The 18,250-nt window shown below is 32.4% G+C and overlaps 1 protein-coding gene across 1 annotated transcript; it reads left to right on the forward strand.

Moving 5' to 3' along the window:
* Window positions 1-3,746: 3,746 nt before the first annotated feature.
* On the forward strand, window positions 3,747-7,160 carry LOC127709916 (uncharacterized). Its single transcript, XM_052215619.1, has 2 exons — window positions 3,747-5,428; window positions 7,133-7,160. Exon 1 carries the CDS (start codon window positions 3,999-4,001, stop codon window positions 5,424-5,426), a length of 1,428 nt encoding a protein of 475 aa, XP_052071579.1. The 5' UTR covers window positions 3,747-3,998; the 3' UTR covers window positions 5,427-5,428; window positions 7,133-7,160.
* Window positions 7,161-18,250: the final 11,090 nt, after the last annotated feature.

The raw sequence follows: 18,250 nt of genomic DNA on the forward strand, positions 1-18,250 counted from the left end.
AGGTATTACCAGATAGCAGGTTATTTTTGCAGGGTGTTTATTTTCGGTTATTTTAGCAGATAATTGAAAACCGCCGAAATCAATTACACGAAAAATTTATGCATACATACAGTACTCTCTAATAGCGTTTTGTGAACAATTTTTTTTTTCCGGTCAGCAGGTCAATAACGATATATGGTAGTTTTAACAACATAAATGCCAAAGGGCATTGTACATACATGTGTATTTTATAAAATGATGCATTGAGTTATAATTAAACAGTATACCCGTATTAATTTAAGCATCTGTATATTGACAAAATTTCATATTGAAATTTGTCCTTCTTGGGACATTACTTCATAGATGGGGACAAGATTTATTATACAAAGTCATGAAATATGGTCTTGGGGGATAATATAAATATTGAAATTATGTCAATTTAGACTCAACCAACAAGGGTGACAGACTGACTTCAGACATATGGAGCCCATATCTATATCATTCTTCTCAAATATGTAAGAATGGCACCTGTTAAAACGTTTAAACATCTGTATTTTTATGCACCTGTCCTAAGTCAGAAGCCTGTTGTTCAGTGGTTGTCGTTTGCTGGTGTGGTTGATAGGTGTTTTGACTTTGATAACTTTTTATACATTGTGGCTTGGATGGAGAGTTGTCTCATTGGCACTGACATATCACATCTTCTTATTTATAAGGGATAGTTGGACACATTATTAAAACTAGAGAATAAACTTTTTAGCTTACCTGGTTGTACCTAAGTTAAGTTAAGTAGCTGAAATTAATCTTTGAGAAGTAAACAGTCATAGCATCACCATTTCTGAAAAATTATCTTGAAATCATCATAATACAATATATGCAAATGATTTAGCCGTCACAGTGAAGTAAAAACAATTGTTAATTATTGCTCACTTCCCATACCCCACTATAAGTGTTCAGTAAATAGGAAGAGCAATGGATGTGAAAAGGCATCACATGGTAATTTGCATGCTTATAAAAATATTGATATCAAACTTCAGGGTGCTCTGATTACATAATTTCTGAGAAAAAAGTGAAGAAGATTTTCTAAACAGTAATTTTGTGCAAGAAGATATATGTACTCGGTAAACATGAAGTTGATATGCGATGATTGTAAAAATTTACACACAGAATAGCATGTTCACATGAAGCCTGATAACAGGAAGCTCCAATTTGTAGTTCCCAAGAAAAATCGACAAAATATTTCATACATGGCCATTATGTGTAAAATTTCATAATAAACTGTAAATGTGAAATACAAAGTATATAGCATATAAAAATAAAAAGATGTGGTGTAATTGCCAATGAGACCACCATAGACCAAATAACAACTATAGGTCACCCTACAGCCTTCAACAATGAGCAAAACCCATACCGCCTGCATAGTCAGCTATAAAAGGCCCTGAAATGACAAAGGTAAAACAAGAAAACAAGAAAACTAACGGCCTCAATTTTGTAAAACACAATGAAGGAAATACAAATATGCTCACATAGAGCTTGATACAAAAACTCAGGAAGTTCTCATTTGCAGTTCCTAAGAAAACTGTACCAAAAATTTCATGAGATGAACAGACAGTGGAACAATTTTGTTATCTAGGTGTATTATTACCATATAATTGTAAATTTCTTAATACACAGACACATTGTGCAGAACAAGGTAGAAAAGCTATGTGCAGTATGAGGTGAACTACTTCATCACTATGTTTAAATAAATTTACAATGCTTAGTCTGTTTTATACTGGTATGTTAGCAGTATATTAAAGGGGCATTAGCTGTCAAATTCATGTTCATCAATTTGACCCATATTCTCATATTTGATTACTAAAAAGACTATCCAACTACAAAAAGTCAAAACGGAACCATAAGCAATGCATTGATTTACTATAATGTAATATCAACATTTCATGCATATTATACATGTTATAGACTAGATGTCATCTAATTATCCATCGAGATGACCTCTGAAGACTGCCAACACTATAATATAAACATAAATATAAATATAAATTAACAGATAAACACGTACAATTGTATAATGACGATTTTTCTAGGTCTCTTCGATTTAATGTAACTTTTTTAGGTTAAAAATACTTGTAAATCATCGTTTTTCCTGTATAAAAAATGATTTTATGGGGGCCAGATGAGTCAACAAAATGGTCAATGGGAACCAACAGATACAGTTAAGTCTGCCTCATATCTTAACTTACATTTAGAAATTGACAATGAGGGCAGATTGAAAACAAAACTTTACGACAAAAGGGATGATAACAGCTTCCCAATTGTGAAATTTCCATTTCTATGTAGCAACACTCCAGCAGCTCCTGCATACTGAGTATATATCTCCCAGTTGATAGGATATTCCAGGGCTTGTATTTCCTATCATGATTTCCTTAATAGAGAGTTGGCTGCTCACAAGGAAGCTATTAAACCAAGAGTTCCAAGTGGTGAAATTGAAGTCATCCTTTTCGTAAATTTTGTGGACACCATCACGAGTTGGTTGACCGTTATGGAATACCCATTTCACAGATGATAGCGGATATGTTCCAATTGTCGTAACTAGAGTCCTGTCCCCCTTTCCCTGAATGTATATACATGTCTTTTTTAAATTAAGAAAGTTTATTGTAAAGATATTTTGTAAACATGAAACTTCTGACGTCACCTATTGTTATTTATACATATTGTTAATATTATTCGTAATATGACATATGTATATACTGTATTTGAATACACTTACCAGCAGTATGTTGAAAGTTAATAAAAAAAAATAAATCTTTAACATTTCCAGAAGAAAAATGTCATGAAATACGAAGTCGACCTTTAAAAAGAATATGACGCAATTTTATTTGCTAAAAGATTAGTAATTTCTGTTTTAATTTACATTGTTTTTGTTTTCTTTCTAGCAACACTTTTTTTTAAGAATAAAGCAAAAATTTACAAACCGTGAACAGACACACAGGGTGTGAATGGAAATTTAAGTGTCAGACAGAAAAATAAAGTTAATAAATTCATTCTTGTAAAAAGTAAGGATTAAGTTATGGCAGTTTATTCAAAAAAAAAAAAAAAAAAGAAATATATATCGCCTTTGCCAGTCTGACTTCAGCCAGCCCCCATTATCCACTTGCGTTTGTACAAACCCAAGTGGATAGTGGGGGCTGGCTATAGTCCGACTGAGCCTTTGCCAAACATTAGCAAGTTAATGTAAAATGGAGTTCACACAGGTCCTACACATCTAGTGAATATTTTCTTTCCTATACAAAACATTTTTCTTGGCAGTAAAAATAAACTGCTTCGCTTGATATGACCGCAGAGGTCCAACCCTGAACAGTTGGGGCAAAAATGGACACAATATTCAAGCTTGATACAGGTCTGAATTTGGATTGTAATTAAATATTTGACACATTATAGGTTTCTGACACAGTATAAATGTAGTCAAAGAACTTTAAAAATTGGTTGTATGATATGAATTTATATTCAATTGAAGATTTCTTGCTGTTGTGCAATACACTGTGCTGTTGCGCAATACTTAGTAAATCTGTTTTCAGACTATGTACAAAGAATTAGCAAAATAAATTGTGAAAAAATCTTCATCAGCAACATTTAATAGTAATATCTAAAAATAAAATTCCTTCATCAGCATTTAATAGTTACTTCTAAAAATACATTGACAGCTAGGACTTTGCAACCATGAAAACCCATTTAAATACATCATAAAATTATATTTCACAATCCCGGGCTTTGCTCGGGTTAATAATTGAACCTTTACTTTATGTGAAGGTCGCACGCCTTTCTTCACAGCTCGCTGGTTTTTAAATTGACCAGTACTATATAAGTGGAGGTACACCTGTAAGCGTCCTCTTTATTTTAAAGGCAGCACGCCTGTAAAGATCTAACAGACTCTGTTAAGATTATTTACTTAAACTTTAATTTACCGACTCGGTATTGATAAAAAGTAATTTGGTCGAGATATAAAAATCCGACACTGAATAATGTCACGTTGTCATAGTTTGAGTGACAGTGAGTCCGACTCGGACCACGATAATTTTGATGATGAACTTAATGATGAGCAAGTTTTAAAGCTTTTCGCATCTGAAGAAGAAATAGATGCTTCTTTTTCTGGGTTTTCGACCCCACAGAAAAGCGGAGCTGAAACTGTGCACATTCCGGAAGAACCGGAAGTTACACGCGAAATGCAAATGGCCGCTACACAAGCACCGGTCAAGTCTCCTGAGAAGAATACCTCTAGAAAAGGAAAAAGTGTAAAGAATAGCGGAAAGGGCAAGGCCCTTAAACGTAAAACTTCCGAATCAGTTGAAATACCCTCGGGTAGTAGAGTGACAGTAAGCCCTATGAAAAAGAAAGCCAAACCAAAAGTACAAACAAAAACTACTAAACCAAAGGCTAAAAAATCAAAAACTGACAATACAGAACTGATAAAATCATTATTTCAAGGGTTGACAGATACTTTGAGGTCCACCCTTACTGGGAACACACAGAGAGACAATAGTCTGCAAAGAACTAGACAAAATAATGAGACAGCTAGGACTGAGAATATTCACAATAATCAGTATTCTGACCAAGAAGAAGAGTCTGATTATCCTGTTTATGATACATGTAACAATAACATTGAGAATGGGAACTTTTCTATCTTTAGTGATGATGGTAACTGTAATGATCAGAGTGAAGTCTCTTCAGATGAGAATAATGATTTTGATTATGAATTGCCCCGTATTTTCGAAGGCGATGAAAGATTTGGTGAAGAGGTATGTGAATCCATCTCTAAAGTCTGTGAAAATATTTGTAAAAAGAAAACAGATGTTTCGTCAATGGTCAATGAACTGAAGGTGCCCTCAAATTGCAAGAGCCTTGTTGTGCCGCCAGTTAACCAAGAAATATGGCAATTTTTAGACCGCAAGACAAAATCATCTGATTTAGGTCTCCAGAATCTTCAGAGACTTCTTGCATACGGGATGATCCCTGTGATAACTCTGGCAGGTATTCTGAAAACTAAAAAACCTGACATAAAGTTGATGAGAGAAGCTGTGTCTAAAGCTATGACTGTTCTTTGCAATACTCATTTTGAGTTGTCGGTTAAAAGGAAGCTAATGCTCAAACCATACATAGACAGAAAATTCCACCAGTTGTGTAACAAGAATGAAGAAATTGGTACCAATCTTTTTGGTGATGAAATTGGAAAGAAGTTAAATCAAATTAATGAAGTGAATAAGATAAACAAAAACATCTCAGGGAGAAGTTATAGTTACAGAGGTGGCAGAGGCCGATACCCTTACAATCAGTCACAAGGTCGTTTTTTAGGGAGACGAGGATACTCCAGAGGACATGGAAATCAAAGGGTTCCATACTCAAACAGAGGCCAAGGAAGAGGCTACGGCCAGAAAAAATTCAACAAGTATTAAAGGTAAGCAGTAGAAAAATAAAAACTGCTGGTATACTTAAAAAATTTATTTCTAAATGGAAAACTTTAACACATGACAAATGGGTTTTGTCAACTGTGATGGGGCATAAAATTGAGTTTGATAAAAAGCCTTTTCAAGGAAAAATTCCTACACCTATTAAGTTCAATGATACTGAAATTAATTTAATTCAGGAAGAAGTTTCAGAATTGTTATCAAAAGGTGCAATAAAAGAAGTCTGTCATGAAGATGGTGAATTTATTTCAAATTTGTTTTTGGTAAAAAAGAAAAGTGGAAAATTTCGTCCTGTCATTAACCTTAGACAATTAAATGAATTTGTCACTTATCATCATTTCAAACAAGAGAATTTAGATTTAATCTTGAAAGGAATACAAAAAGGGAACTTTTTTACATCCCTTGATTTGACTGATGCATATTTTTCAGTTCCAATTAAGGAATCAGACAGAAAATTTTTAAAATTTGTTTGGGATGGTAAATTATATGCTTTTCAGTGTTTACCTTTTGGATTAGCATCTGCTCCCAGAGTTTTCACAAAAATTTTGAAGGTCATATTTTCCCACATTCGAAGTATAGGAATAGATTCATACTTTTATATTGACGACTCTTTATTACAAGCTGAAAGTTTTTCTAAAATCTCTTTATTTCTCATAAAGCCAATGCATTATCTACAAGTGTTATTAACACAAAGAAAGTCCAACAATTCATTCAGTCAGTTGGTTTTAATATAAATATGGAAAAATCTGTATTTATCCCATCACAGAGGATTACATTTTTGGGATACATAATAGACTCAGTTTTGTTTAGAGTTTTCCTTAACCTGAAGATAAAATACAGAAAATTATTGAAATTTCAAATAATGTTTTAAAGCCTCAGAATATATTGATAAGAAATGTATCACAATTAGTTGGTTTGTATTCATCTGCTCGATATGCAGTTACGCATGCTCATCTTTTCCATAGATACTTAGATATTGATAAAACTTGTGCTCTTATAAAATCAAATAAGAACTACAATGCAAATATGATCATTTCTGAAGAAAGTAGATCTGAAATTTGTTGGTGGCTTGCAAATGTTAATTCTGAGAATGGAAAATTGATAAGGGAGGATCCCCCTAGTCATTCTTTACATACAGATTCCTCGATGAAAGGCTGGGGTGCCTTCCTTGACAAAACTTCATGTTCAACACAAGGTCGTTGGAATTTAGACGAACAGAATTTGCATATCAATGTCTTAGAACTAAAAGCTATATATTTTGGTTTAATTTCTTTGTGTAACCATATTAAGGATGCTCATGTTAGAGTAAGAACAGATAGTTCCACAGCAGTCAGTTACATTAACAATCAGGGCGGTTCAGTTATACCCCTGTTAGTTATTTCAAAACAAATTTGGTTTTGGTGTATCAGAAATAATGTATATATTTCAGCAGTTCATATTCCTGGTAGTGAAAATTTAATTCCAGATAATTTATCAAGATGTTTTAAAGATACATCAGAATGGAAGTTGAAAGAGTCAATTTTTTGTCAAGTAATAGGACATTTTTTCATCCCAGATGTAGATCTATTTGCCTCTAGGTTGAATAAACAGTTGGGAAAATATGTAAGTTGGTATCCAGACCCAGAAGCCTGGGCAACTGATGCATTTTCTTTTTCATGGCAAAATTTAAAACCATATATTTTTCCTCCTTTCAGTCAGATCAGCAAGGTGTTGATGAAGATCTAAGACGATCAGGTAAGAAAAGTTATACTGATTATACCACTGTGGACAACACAAGTATGGTTTCCAAAGCTATTAAAATTGTTGATTGCTTCGCCAATCAAATTGCCACAGTGTTCAGATTTGCTAACTTTAGCTCACAACCAACAAAAACACCAAATGAACAAAAGAAAATTATTCCTTATCGCTTGTCTGGTATCCGGAGATATCTCCATAGCCGGGAAAAACAACAAAAATTGTATCCAAATCTTGGAGAAAATCTACAAACATTCAGTATGAATACTCTTGGAGAAAATGGTTATTGTGGTGTAATCGAAAACAGATTAATCCATTTAAACCAACTGTAAAACAGTTTTTGCATTATTTGTCCATTCTATTTCATAATGGGAGGTCTTACAGTTGTGTCTGTTCCCATAAATCAGCTATATGTCAGACTCTGACAATAATAGGGAACAAGAATTTTGATAACAATTATTTCATTAAAAGATTCCTTAAAGGAATTTTCAACATGAGACCTCCAGTTGCAAGATACATTTTTACATGGGATGTAGGCCAAGTATTAAATTATTTAGGATCTTTATATCCACTTAATGATCTGTCATTAAAGATGGTCACTCTGAAAAGTGTAGCTTTGGTTGCTCTAGCAACAGCACAGAGATCACAAACACTTAGCAGTCTAAATTTGAAACTAGCATATTGTTCAGATAATTCAATTGTCTTTAAGATTGGCACTTTGCTAAAAACAAGCAGACCAAAAAATTTAAATCAAGAAATTACAGTTGCATCTTTCTGTAAACCAGAAATTTGTCCACTAAAAACTTTAAAACATTATATTTTAAGAACACAAAATGTTAGAAAGAGTAACAAATTGTTTGTATCTTTTAAAACTTTGAAAGCAGTTACCAGCTGTTCAATAGCCAGATGGCTTAAGGTTGTTTTAATTAATTCTGGTATAGATATTTCTAAATTCAAAGCTCATTCATATAGATCAGCATCTTCGAGTGCTGCTCTTAATGCAGGTATGTCGTTAAATGATATACTCAAAACAGCAAACTGGGCATCAGCTCAAACATTCAAAAAATTTTATTATAAAAATGTTGAGAAAAAGAAAAATAATTCTCACTATGTGAACTCAGTATTTAATTCTAATTTGCAGTCTGACAGTACAGGTTGACAGGAACTGGAGGAACCAGATACAGTCGTCAGATATTCTATCAGCTTATTTACATGTAGATTACAAAACATGTATGGAATTTTTATTGGAAGTATTGTTGATGTTTGAGATACCGTTGGATATGTCGGTTTGAGGAACTAATAGACTTTAAACAGATGGATATTCTAGTAATGTGTTGATGAGGAACTTGAACATTTATCCGTTAATGCTTATACTGTGTTTGTGGAATAGCGATAGAACTGAACATTTTGATAGTTAGAACTTCATAGTATTTTATGCAATTTTGTTGTATAATTGTGGGATATTAAAATATTTAAAAAACACTAGTATATTTATTTAAGAAAATGATAGAGATGTTTGTTCATGACAGGTATTAGAGTTATATATGTCAATGAGACAGCAATAGCTTATGTTAAAGGTATGGTTAATTGGTCATATATCTCTTATTTTTTTTGCATTTATTGCGGCTATAAAGAGTTCAATTATTAACCTGAGCAAAGCCCGGGATTGTGAAATATAATGTAACCTTATCCAAGCATCATTTATGATGTGAAGGATAAGGTGCATTATATGAAGAAGCCTAAGGGCTTCGAGGGTTAATAAGTTCCCTCCCTTTATTTATCATGTACCAGAAGGGCAACAGGTTATATTTTTTATGCAATTTAAATAAAGATTCCCTCCCTTTTTTATTGGCAATAAATGTTACATGATTTCCAAGGCTATGAGCCTATCTACAAAAAGAGGACGCTTACAGGTGTACCTCCACTTATATAGTACTGTTCAATTTAAAAACCAGCGAGCTGTGAAGAAAGGCGTGCGACCTTCACATAAAGTAAAGGTTCAATTATTAACCCTCGAAGCCCTTAGGCTTCTTCATATAATGCACCTTATCCTTCACATCATAAATGATGCTTGGATAAGGTTACAGTATTAGATAGAAAATGACATCATAATCATGGCTAAAATTAAAAAAACCTTCATCAGCAACATTTTGTAGTAATATCTTAAAATAAAATTCCTTCATCAGCATTTAAGAGTAACTTCTAAAAATAAATTGACAGCTAATCACCTCTAGAGAATACAACATTTCTTTATAACAAAACCATTGTAAGGGAGGTAACTCTAATGCAAAAAAAAAACCCAAACAAAGAATAACCAATTCTGAGTATACAAATTTAATACCACTGAACCCTTTGATATACACTATTATAATATTAATTGTATTTAAATCACAGTATTTGATGTTTCTAGAAACAGCTAAAAAATATTTCATACTAGAACTAGCAAACAAATAACAAAAAGTACCAACATAAAGAAACAAAGCTAAAGTAATTGTCCATTAACCAGGAAACCCTTGTTTTCCCCCCTTTTTTGCCTCTAATTCCTAAACAGATTGAGCCATAACACCCCAAAGCCAATTATAACCATCCCTTTAAATACATCATAAAAGTATTAAATAGAAAATGACATCATAATCATGGCTAAAATTTAAAAAAAACCTTCATCAGCAACATTTTGTAGTAATATCTTAAAATAAAATTCCTTCATCAGCATTTAATAGTAACTTCTAAAAATAAATTGACAGCTAATCACCACTAGAGAATACAACATTTCTTTATAACAAAACCATTGTAAGGGAGGTAACTCTAATGCAAAAAAAAAAACCCAAACAAAGAATAACCAATTCTGAGTATAAAAATTTAATACCACTGAACCCTTTGATATAAACTATTATAATATTATATGTATTTAAATCACAGTATTTGATGTTTCTAGAAACAGCTAAAAAATATTTCATACTAGAACTAGCAATGTTGACTGCTGTATCCCAATTTTTTACATTTTTACCTATTATGTCTGTTTGTTTTGCTCAGACATTGTTGTCAATATAATAGAATTATATGCGACTGTCATACAAGTGAGAGGTTTAGCTAGCTATAAAACCAGGTTTCATCTACCATTTTCTACATATTGGAAATGCCTGTACCAAGTCAGGAATATGACAGTTGTTTTCCATTTATTAGATGTGTTTGAGATTTTGATTTTGCCATTTGATAAAGGACTTTTCATTTTGAGTTTTCCTCGTAGTTTGGTATTTTTGTTATTTTACTTTTTTGTAGACCCAAGCAACATCATTATCAAGCTTCAGGCTAAGCATCAAATCATTCCATAATACCGGAGCTGAGAAATATGTAATGAATAACTCAATGTTAAGTAATAACTAGAGTCTGAAGGGAGCCTGCATCAAATCTTGTAAAACATATTGATATTAACATAAAAATGAGGACAAAAAAAATCATAAACAAAATTTTCCATTATCTTTTTTACAGATCTTGTATTGCTGATCAATATTTCCATTTAAAGTTTTCTGTCTATATATATAATTTTCAATATAAAAGTAAAAAATGCAACAATCTGTTAAAATAAAATTTCATTTAAGGGTAATAACTCCTATATAATTTTTGTAAACTTTAAATTGCTGACAATTTTTGCTGTTTACAATTTCTGTCAATCTGTTAAAGTCTAAATATACCAAAGGATCAATCATATGAAGTTTGGGTTTTGAAGGGGTTCAGTAATTTAAAAAAGATTTTTGTTTTGTTTAGGGGGCAATTGAAGATGGCGGACCCAAAGTGATGGCAAATGCTTATTATGACCATTTAGGCCAGATGAAAGCAAAAGTAATTGCATTGCTGACATGAAAATCGCTTACATGGCACAGCTCATTTTTATAAAGGTCCAGAGACTCCTGACCAAATATAAAACATTCCATACTATTAAGCTGATTATGTTCAATTGATGACTTTCACATTCATGCAGTCTTCACAGTCAACTTTTTGGACCACAGGCCCACACCATATTTTTCAGATTTTTTTGTATAAATTCTATTGGCCTGTAGGACTAAATTTTACAGGCCCACCAGAAAGTTTACAAGCCTCGGGCTTTAGACTACTTCTTTGTCATGAAGACTGTTGACCATTTAAGCCATGTTGACTCATTTGTAGGCCTAATTTCTGCTGAACACTTAAGCTATTTACAGTCATACCTGCCAATTTTTCAAAACCTCCATGGGGGATTTTAAGCTCAAGAGGACCTTATGGTTTGTCTTATATTGCATAAGTGTTTTGAATCTACTGCTATATTGTTTTAATGAGTACGTGTGTGCTTTAATACCCTTTTAACTCATTTGAATGCCTGTTTTGAGGTGTTTAGTTTATATGATAAAGAAATTCAAAATTCAGGTCAACACCTTGTATGGAGAAAATCCCATTGTAATCGTGAAAATTGGCAGGTATGATTTACAGTTGCTCTCTCTATATATTATAGTTTCTGCCAAAAAATGGCCAAAAAACGTCTGTCAAAAGTAAAAACTTACATAAGGGATCTATTGAAGATTTCAGTTATGTTTATTTATTTTCAAATCTTAATTTGCTAATATTTTTTTCTATATAAATTTTATCTTTATCTGCTATACTTTTAGCAGTATGCAATAATTGAATAAAAATCATCTGTGAAGGGCAATAACTCCTGTAAGGGTTCAATTGGTGATTTTCGCCATGTATACTAATCTGTAGATCTTATTATTCTGGTCATGTTTATGATTTTAAGATTCTCTCTATTCATAATAGTTTTCATGATCAAAACCAAAAACTGCAGAAAATTTGCTAAAATTGGACATTTCAGGAGTAATAATTCAAAAATGGGTATTTCAAATTTTCAACTAGATTTTCTAAGAAACCTTCAGGTAAAGTTTGTTACATTTAATCAAGTAGTTTCAGAGGAGAATGATTTTTTTTAAGTCCAGGAAGACGAATGGACAGACCCCAATTAATGGCAATGAATAGCTCACATAGCCCTTTGGATCAGGTGAGCTTAAAGTAAGATATACAAAGGGAAGTAATTGAGACAATTTTCAATTCTTTGAAATTAAGGTAGATAAGATTGGAAATATTTTTCTAAATCTGAAATTATGTAAATAAAATTTTCTGTCTAAATTCATCCTTTTTTTCTTTCTTTTCACATAGTTATGCTTCTTTACAAAATAACCTGTGACTTCACAGAATTTCTACAATAAAAGATCATATTGACTGCTAAAGGAAACCAGAAGGTAAAATGCACAAATCTATATTATGAATTTAATTCATTTCTCATTTCCTGTATAAACTTAAATATAAGAAGATGTTGTTTGATTGCCAATGAGACAACTCACCACCAGAGACCTAATGACATAGAAGTTAACAACTATAGGTCACTACATGTACGACTTCCAAAAATGAGCAAAACCCATACCGCATAGTCAGCTATAAAAGGCCCTGGAATGACAAATGTTAACCAATTCAAACGAGAAAACTAACAGCCTGATTTATGTACAAAACAATAAACAAAATTCAAATATGATATACAGCAACAAATGACAACCACTGAATCACAGGCTCCTAACTTGGGACAGGCAGCATGTGGTGGGGTTAAACTAGTTTGATGGCGCCAGACCCTTTCACTAACTTGAGACAGAGGCGTTAAAACAGAACAACATAAGAACAAACTATAAAAATCAGTTGAAAAATGTTTAACTCATTAGATCGACGGAAAGCAGAAAAACATCTAACAAAAACACAGACCCGACGTGGCAGGGTATTTATATATCCCACAACAAAAAAGACACTTAGTACATATATATATACATAATCTAAAGTTAGAAAATATTTTGGTAGAATAGAAAATATTGAGAAAAGGATTTGACGCACTACAGAACAAAATATCCTGAACACACTTAGGGTCAAGCTGCAGTAAATGGGCTGATGTCACTGATTTCTATAAAACATTGCATACAACGTTGGCTCATTGAACTATAACTGTGCTTATCTTAGCATTTTGTATGAATTTCATAAAATTTGCATGAGGCAAACTTAAGTTAGAATGTGGAATAAAAAATTCTGCAAATTTTGAAGTTACAAAGGAGCATAACTCTAGAACTGTAAGTGACACACTCCCTAAATTCAAACTCTTTCTTGAGTTTTGGTTCTTAGCATTGTGTATGAGTTTCATAAAATTTGGATGAGGCAAACTTTAGTTAGAGTGTGTAAACGAAAATGGGACTGAAGTAGGGACAGACAAAAAGGAAGGATGGTCAAGGGTAACACTAAATGCCCCCCTTCACCTAGTGGTTGGGGCATAAATAAAAACTAAGGACTGAGAAATACAAACCCAACAATAACTGGTGGTGAACTCAGCTGCTCTAGAGGGTCAGCAGTTCCTGCTTCCATTAACCAAAATATGATCTTAGACACTTATGATTTAATCATATATCTGGTAACATTTGTTATTATGCATGCTATGTGTTATTCCCTGTTGTTTGTCTGGGTGGTTTTTTTTAGGAGTAGGGCGTTTGTGGTTGGTGTTGTCTGTTGTTGCTGTGTGGTGTTTGTGGTTGGTGTTGTCTGTTGTTGCTGTGTGGTATTTTTGGCGATTTATGTTATCCCTTTATATGTATTATTGTCATTATTAAAAATGATTGCTTTGAAAACCAGGAAATTATGTAACAATGTTTTATTATAGGAACAGGTACCCCTCAGTACTAATAGCTGTAAAAGTTTTGATAAAATAATAAAATTCTCCAGATTGACATAAACTACACTGTGATGACAGATGATAAAAATTTATGGGTTGTCCATCACTAACGTTGGTGGAAAATGGTGTTTTACAATTGAAGACAAACTCATTCTTACCCTGGAGCTCTTTTAAATATTTCATTAGAACCAATGCGTTAAAAAATCATTGAGCCAATTGAAATTTGAATATCAAAAGCTTCTTTGTGAAACAAACATTGTAAAATAAATATTAAAGATAAACTTACCAATTTCTATGATTAAATCATTTATAAGTCACCAGAATAATTAATTGCTCCAGTGAACGCTATTGTTCTTTAAGTTTTTCTAGTATAACATAGAAAATTCAATAATCAATTTTCATTCAAAAAATTTGTTCTACACAAAAGTAGATGATAAAAATCTGTCACATATTGAATCAAATTAAGATGCAAATTTAATTTATACCATATACTCACTTTTGCACAGTTTCTATGGAAACATGACACTTCATTTTTACAGGAAACTTCAGTCTGTTTAACAGCCATTAAAATCTGCTGATGAAAAAAATGTTAAAAAATCTAACAAAAGAATAAAAAGGTATAACTCTTTCGTCTTTAAAGCAGCATTGTTTTACTGAGAAAAATGATTAATTAATCATTGGTTGATGTTTTTATTATTGGCTATTACTTGCCATCAGATTTATGGGTGGATGAATGTTTCAATAAAGTATCTATTCTACCGGTAATGGTGAAAGTCACTTAATTCTTTTCCCACATATTTTAGTAAATATATTATGTTTAGTATGTAACCTTACCAAATCAGTCCATTAATAGTGTAAAGTAAAATCATTACTGCAATTCAGTATTGAAAGCAATCTGTTATTTTTCTAATGTAGACTCTATGTACATGCATGTCTCAATTAAAGCCAATTCAAACAAGAAGCATGAATCCTAGTGTTCATGTTTTTTGCCATATGCCTTTTTGCAGTATTTGACCTGAACCTCAGGCCCACCAGCTCAGGCTTGTAAAAATGATGTTGGGCTTGTAAAAATGATGTTGGGCCTGTAAAAATCATCTCTACAGGCCAATTGAATCTTCAACTTAAATTTTTGTAATATTTAGCTTCGGGCCTGTAGTTTCAAAAGTTTATCGTGAAGACTGTTTTTGTTGAATGTTTTTACTCTAAATCAGGTCGTTAGATCAATATCTAGTTTAATACAACAGTATGAGTATTGCTCATTATTGAAGTGATTGTTGACTGACTGTAGAATTACATCCTTTGGTGGATATAAGTTGTCTAATTTGCATTCATACCAAATTCACTTTATATTTCATATCATATAAAATAAATTAATATACATGTAAAGCTACACATGCTAGTGTTTAACAAATTCCTAATTTACCTACAAGTTTTTCACATTTCTTTTGTTCTTTGCCATGATGAAGGTCTGTTGCTGCACTATTATATTAATTGCAGTGACACCTGTCAATCAAAACAACAATGAAATATTACTGGATAACTATGGCAATTCAAGATCACCTGACGATTCACTGATATTAAACATCATGCTTTGCACATGCTCATGACTGACTGCAGTCAGCTGCAAGTCTATTTTAACAAAGGTTGTCTATTTCAGCATGCAAGCTTCCAACTTTTTGTATACTTACACCTGTTCCTACTTCTGTCACAGTTGTAGGACACTGCACTTTTAAGAAATTTTACACATTATAAATGGAGGTGTCCAAATATTATGTGTTCATACAAGAAATTAAACAGATTTAGTTGGGTCAAATGCACTTTAATATTTTCACTTTCTTTAAAACTATTTTGATAAATAAGGCAAATAACAGAAGTAAAATATGATTTTTGAATAATAAAATTCAAATGGGTAAAATAAAATATAAACAATTTCTATAAAATTAATACTTGCCATTGAGCATGACTTGAGCAACTAGTCCAAATAATTATGACGTCTTGAAAGGCTATTATATTTTTTTGCTTTGACGCCTTACAGCGACTGTAAGGTGTCAAAGCAAAAAATATAATAGCCTTTCAAGAGGTCACAATTATTTGGACTATTGAGCAACATGACATGCCTTACTAAGTGAAGCAGGAACTCTTATGAGTACCCAGTTCATACAGGTGTTTTTGGTAGGATTAGTGCTGTCTGGGACTTTTATTTAATAATAGATAATAGTCACAGATCGCTGCTGAGCAGTCTTTTATTAGTTTTCTGTGTAGTGTGTTCTTGACTATTTTGTCTTTCTTTTCAACTTTCTTTTGCTTTGATATTTTTATCGTCCTTTCTTTTTTTTTACCTCAAAAGTACATTATCCAGGTATGATTTACTTTGCCCACATTGTTTGTGGCATACTTGGATCTTGTCTTCAGATATCAGTAACCAATTATTTTATATAGTCTTTTATCACTTACTGACTTAGCTGCTTGAAAAGGCGCATCTTCATCACCTGGTCATATGATATTGAATTATCTCCCATTGTCCATGGATTCCGTATTCCTTGATATCTGCATCTAAAAAATAACAAACGCTTAACGTTAAGTGTGATCAATTTAAAAATCCTAGGATTCAAACTTGAGAGTTGAAAAATGCTACCAGATGTTAGTCTTTAAGCCTAAAATTTGACAGCATACGAAAGAGTGGAATTTATAGTAATTTATCAAAAACTGAGACTACTGCAACTCAGTATTATTTGTTCCGCCGAAGTTCCCTTGGAAACTTTAATTCTTATAAACAATGCCATAACATCTGTTTCTCAGTTGGAGCAAATATTCTATACCCCTTATTCCGTTAGGAACCAGGAGATATACTATTCTAGAATATTCTTCCGTTTAGAAATTATATCACGGAGGAGGGTATGAATGCTCTTTACCGTCAGGCGTCAAACGGTAAATTTCCGCTACCGTTAGCATGGTTAGTGTCGTTAAAATTTTACCGTGATTCGTCAAAAAATCGTTGTCGTGATTCGTCATTTGGCATGGATTTTTACCGTTATTCGTCATGAAGGTACCCCCATTACGACCCTCGTGGAGGAACTTCTATTTCATAACAGTAAACACTACAAAATATCATAAAAACACACGACATCTTAATGTCAACATACAGTATGAAACAATAGAAAAGTGTTTTTTTTATTTTATTCGTTCTAAATCTTCATAGTGATAATACTAGCCTAGTATTTTCTTTAAATGCATGCGATTCTTAAATATTTCATTTTTAAAAATTACATCTATCATACATATCGTATATTTTACCTAAATTTCTAAAATTAACTTGGGCGGAAATGTAAATTTTGCCTAGATCTACAATGAAATATGATTGAAAAACCTTTTCCAATCTGAATTGCGATATTTTTCAAAAAAAAGTTATCTTACGTAAATACAATTGGTCAATACATGCAGTGGAACCCAGTTAAATGCATAATTCTGTTAATAAATTGCACAAGATTTCAAAACACAAAACCATTTCACATCTCCAGCAAGTCCCCCATGCATTACTTAGGCGGCCATTTAGGAATTCAAGTTAAGTACAAAAAAATATGTAAGTAAAATGTGGCCAATGGGCACCGTGGCACCATGTCCGCCTGCACAATCACATTTCCATGCTCAATGAACTGCAAAATCTGGATCAAAAACCCTAATTTTGTATTTCAAGTATTGTAAATAATTTACATCACAATGAACATGTGTACGAACTAAGATTCAAGTTCATGAGACCAAAACTTTGTAGATAATAACCATACCAAAATTTTTACCTGATACGAACGGACGAACAGACACACAGACCAGAAAACACGATGTCAAACAGACACACAGACCAGAAAACACGATGTCAAACAGACACACAGACCAGAAAACACGATGTCATTCTACCAGAGACATATATACACATATATGTCTCTGATTATACTATCGTACATGCATGGGACATAAAAAGGATAAAAGACTGAAATGGCTGGATTGCACATTTTTAGTAGACAATAGAGATGTGTCAATAACGAACAGTTAGATATATCGAATTTAAAACAATTCATTATACATGTGACAGGTGAAAAAACTTCAGTATCAGCATAAATCCTTTTGTCAAGTGTCAAGGATCTAATTTGAGATCTGTAGGGAGAAATTGATTAAACAAAACTGGTACCGTCTTTTGTACATTTAACTGAAAAATTATTATCTTTCAAACTCTGGAAAAATGAAGAAAGTTATCTCCAATAATTCTATATAAGCAGGTGCACAACTGTATATTGTGAGAATTTTTTTCTGTGAAGTTCACGGATTTAGGTTGAAAACTGTTTGAGTTTATTAATAA

This window comes from Mytilus californianus, unplaced genomic scaffold, assembly GCF_021869535.1.
Source record: "Mytilus californianus isolate M0D057914Y unplaced genomic scaffold, xbMytCali1.0.p SCAF_7, whole genome shotgun sequence".
Taxonomy (NCBI): domain Eukaryota; kingdom Metazoa; phylum Mollusca; class Bivalvia; order Mytilida; family Mytilidae; genus Mytilus; species Mytilus californianus.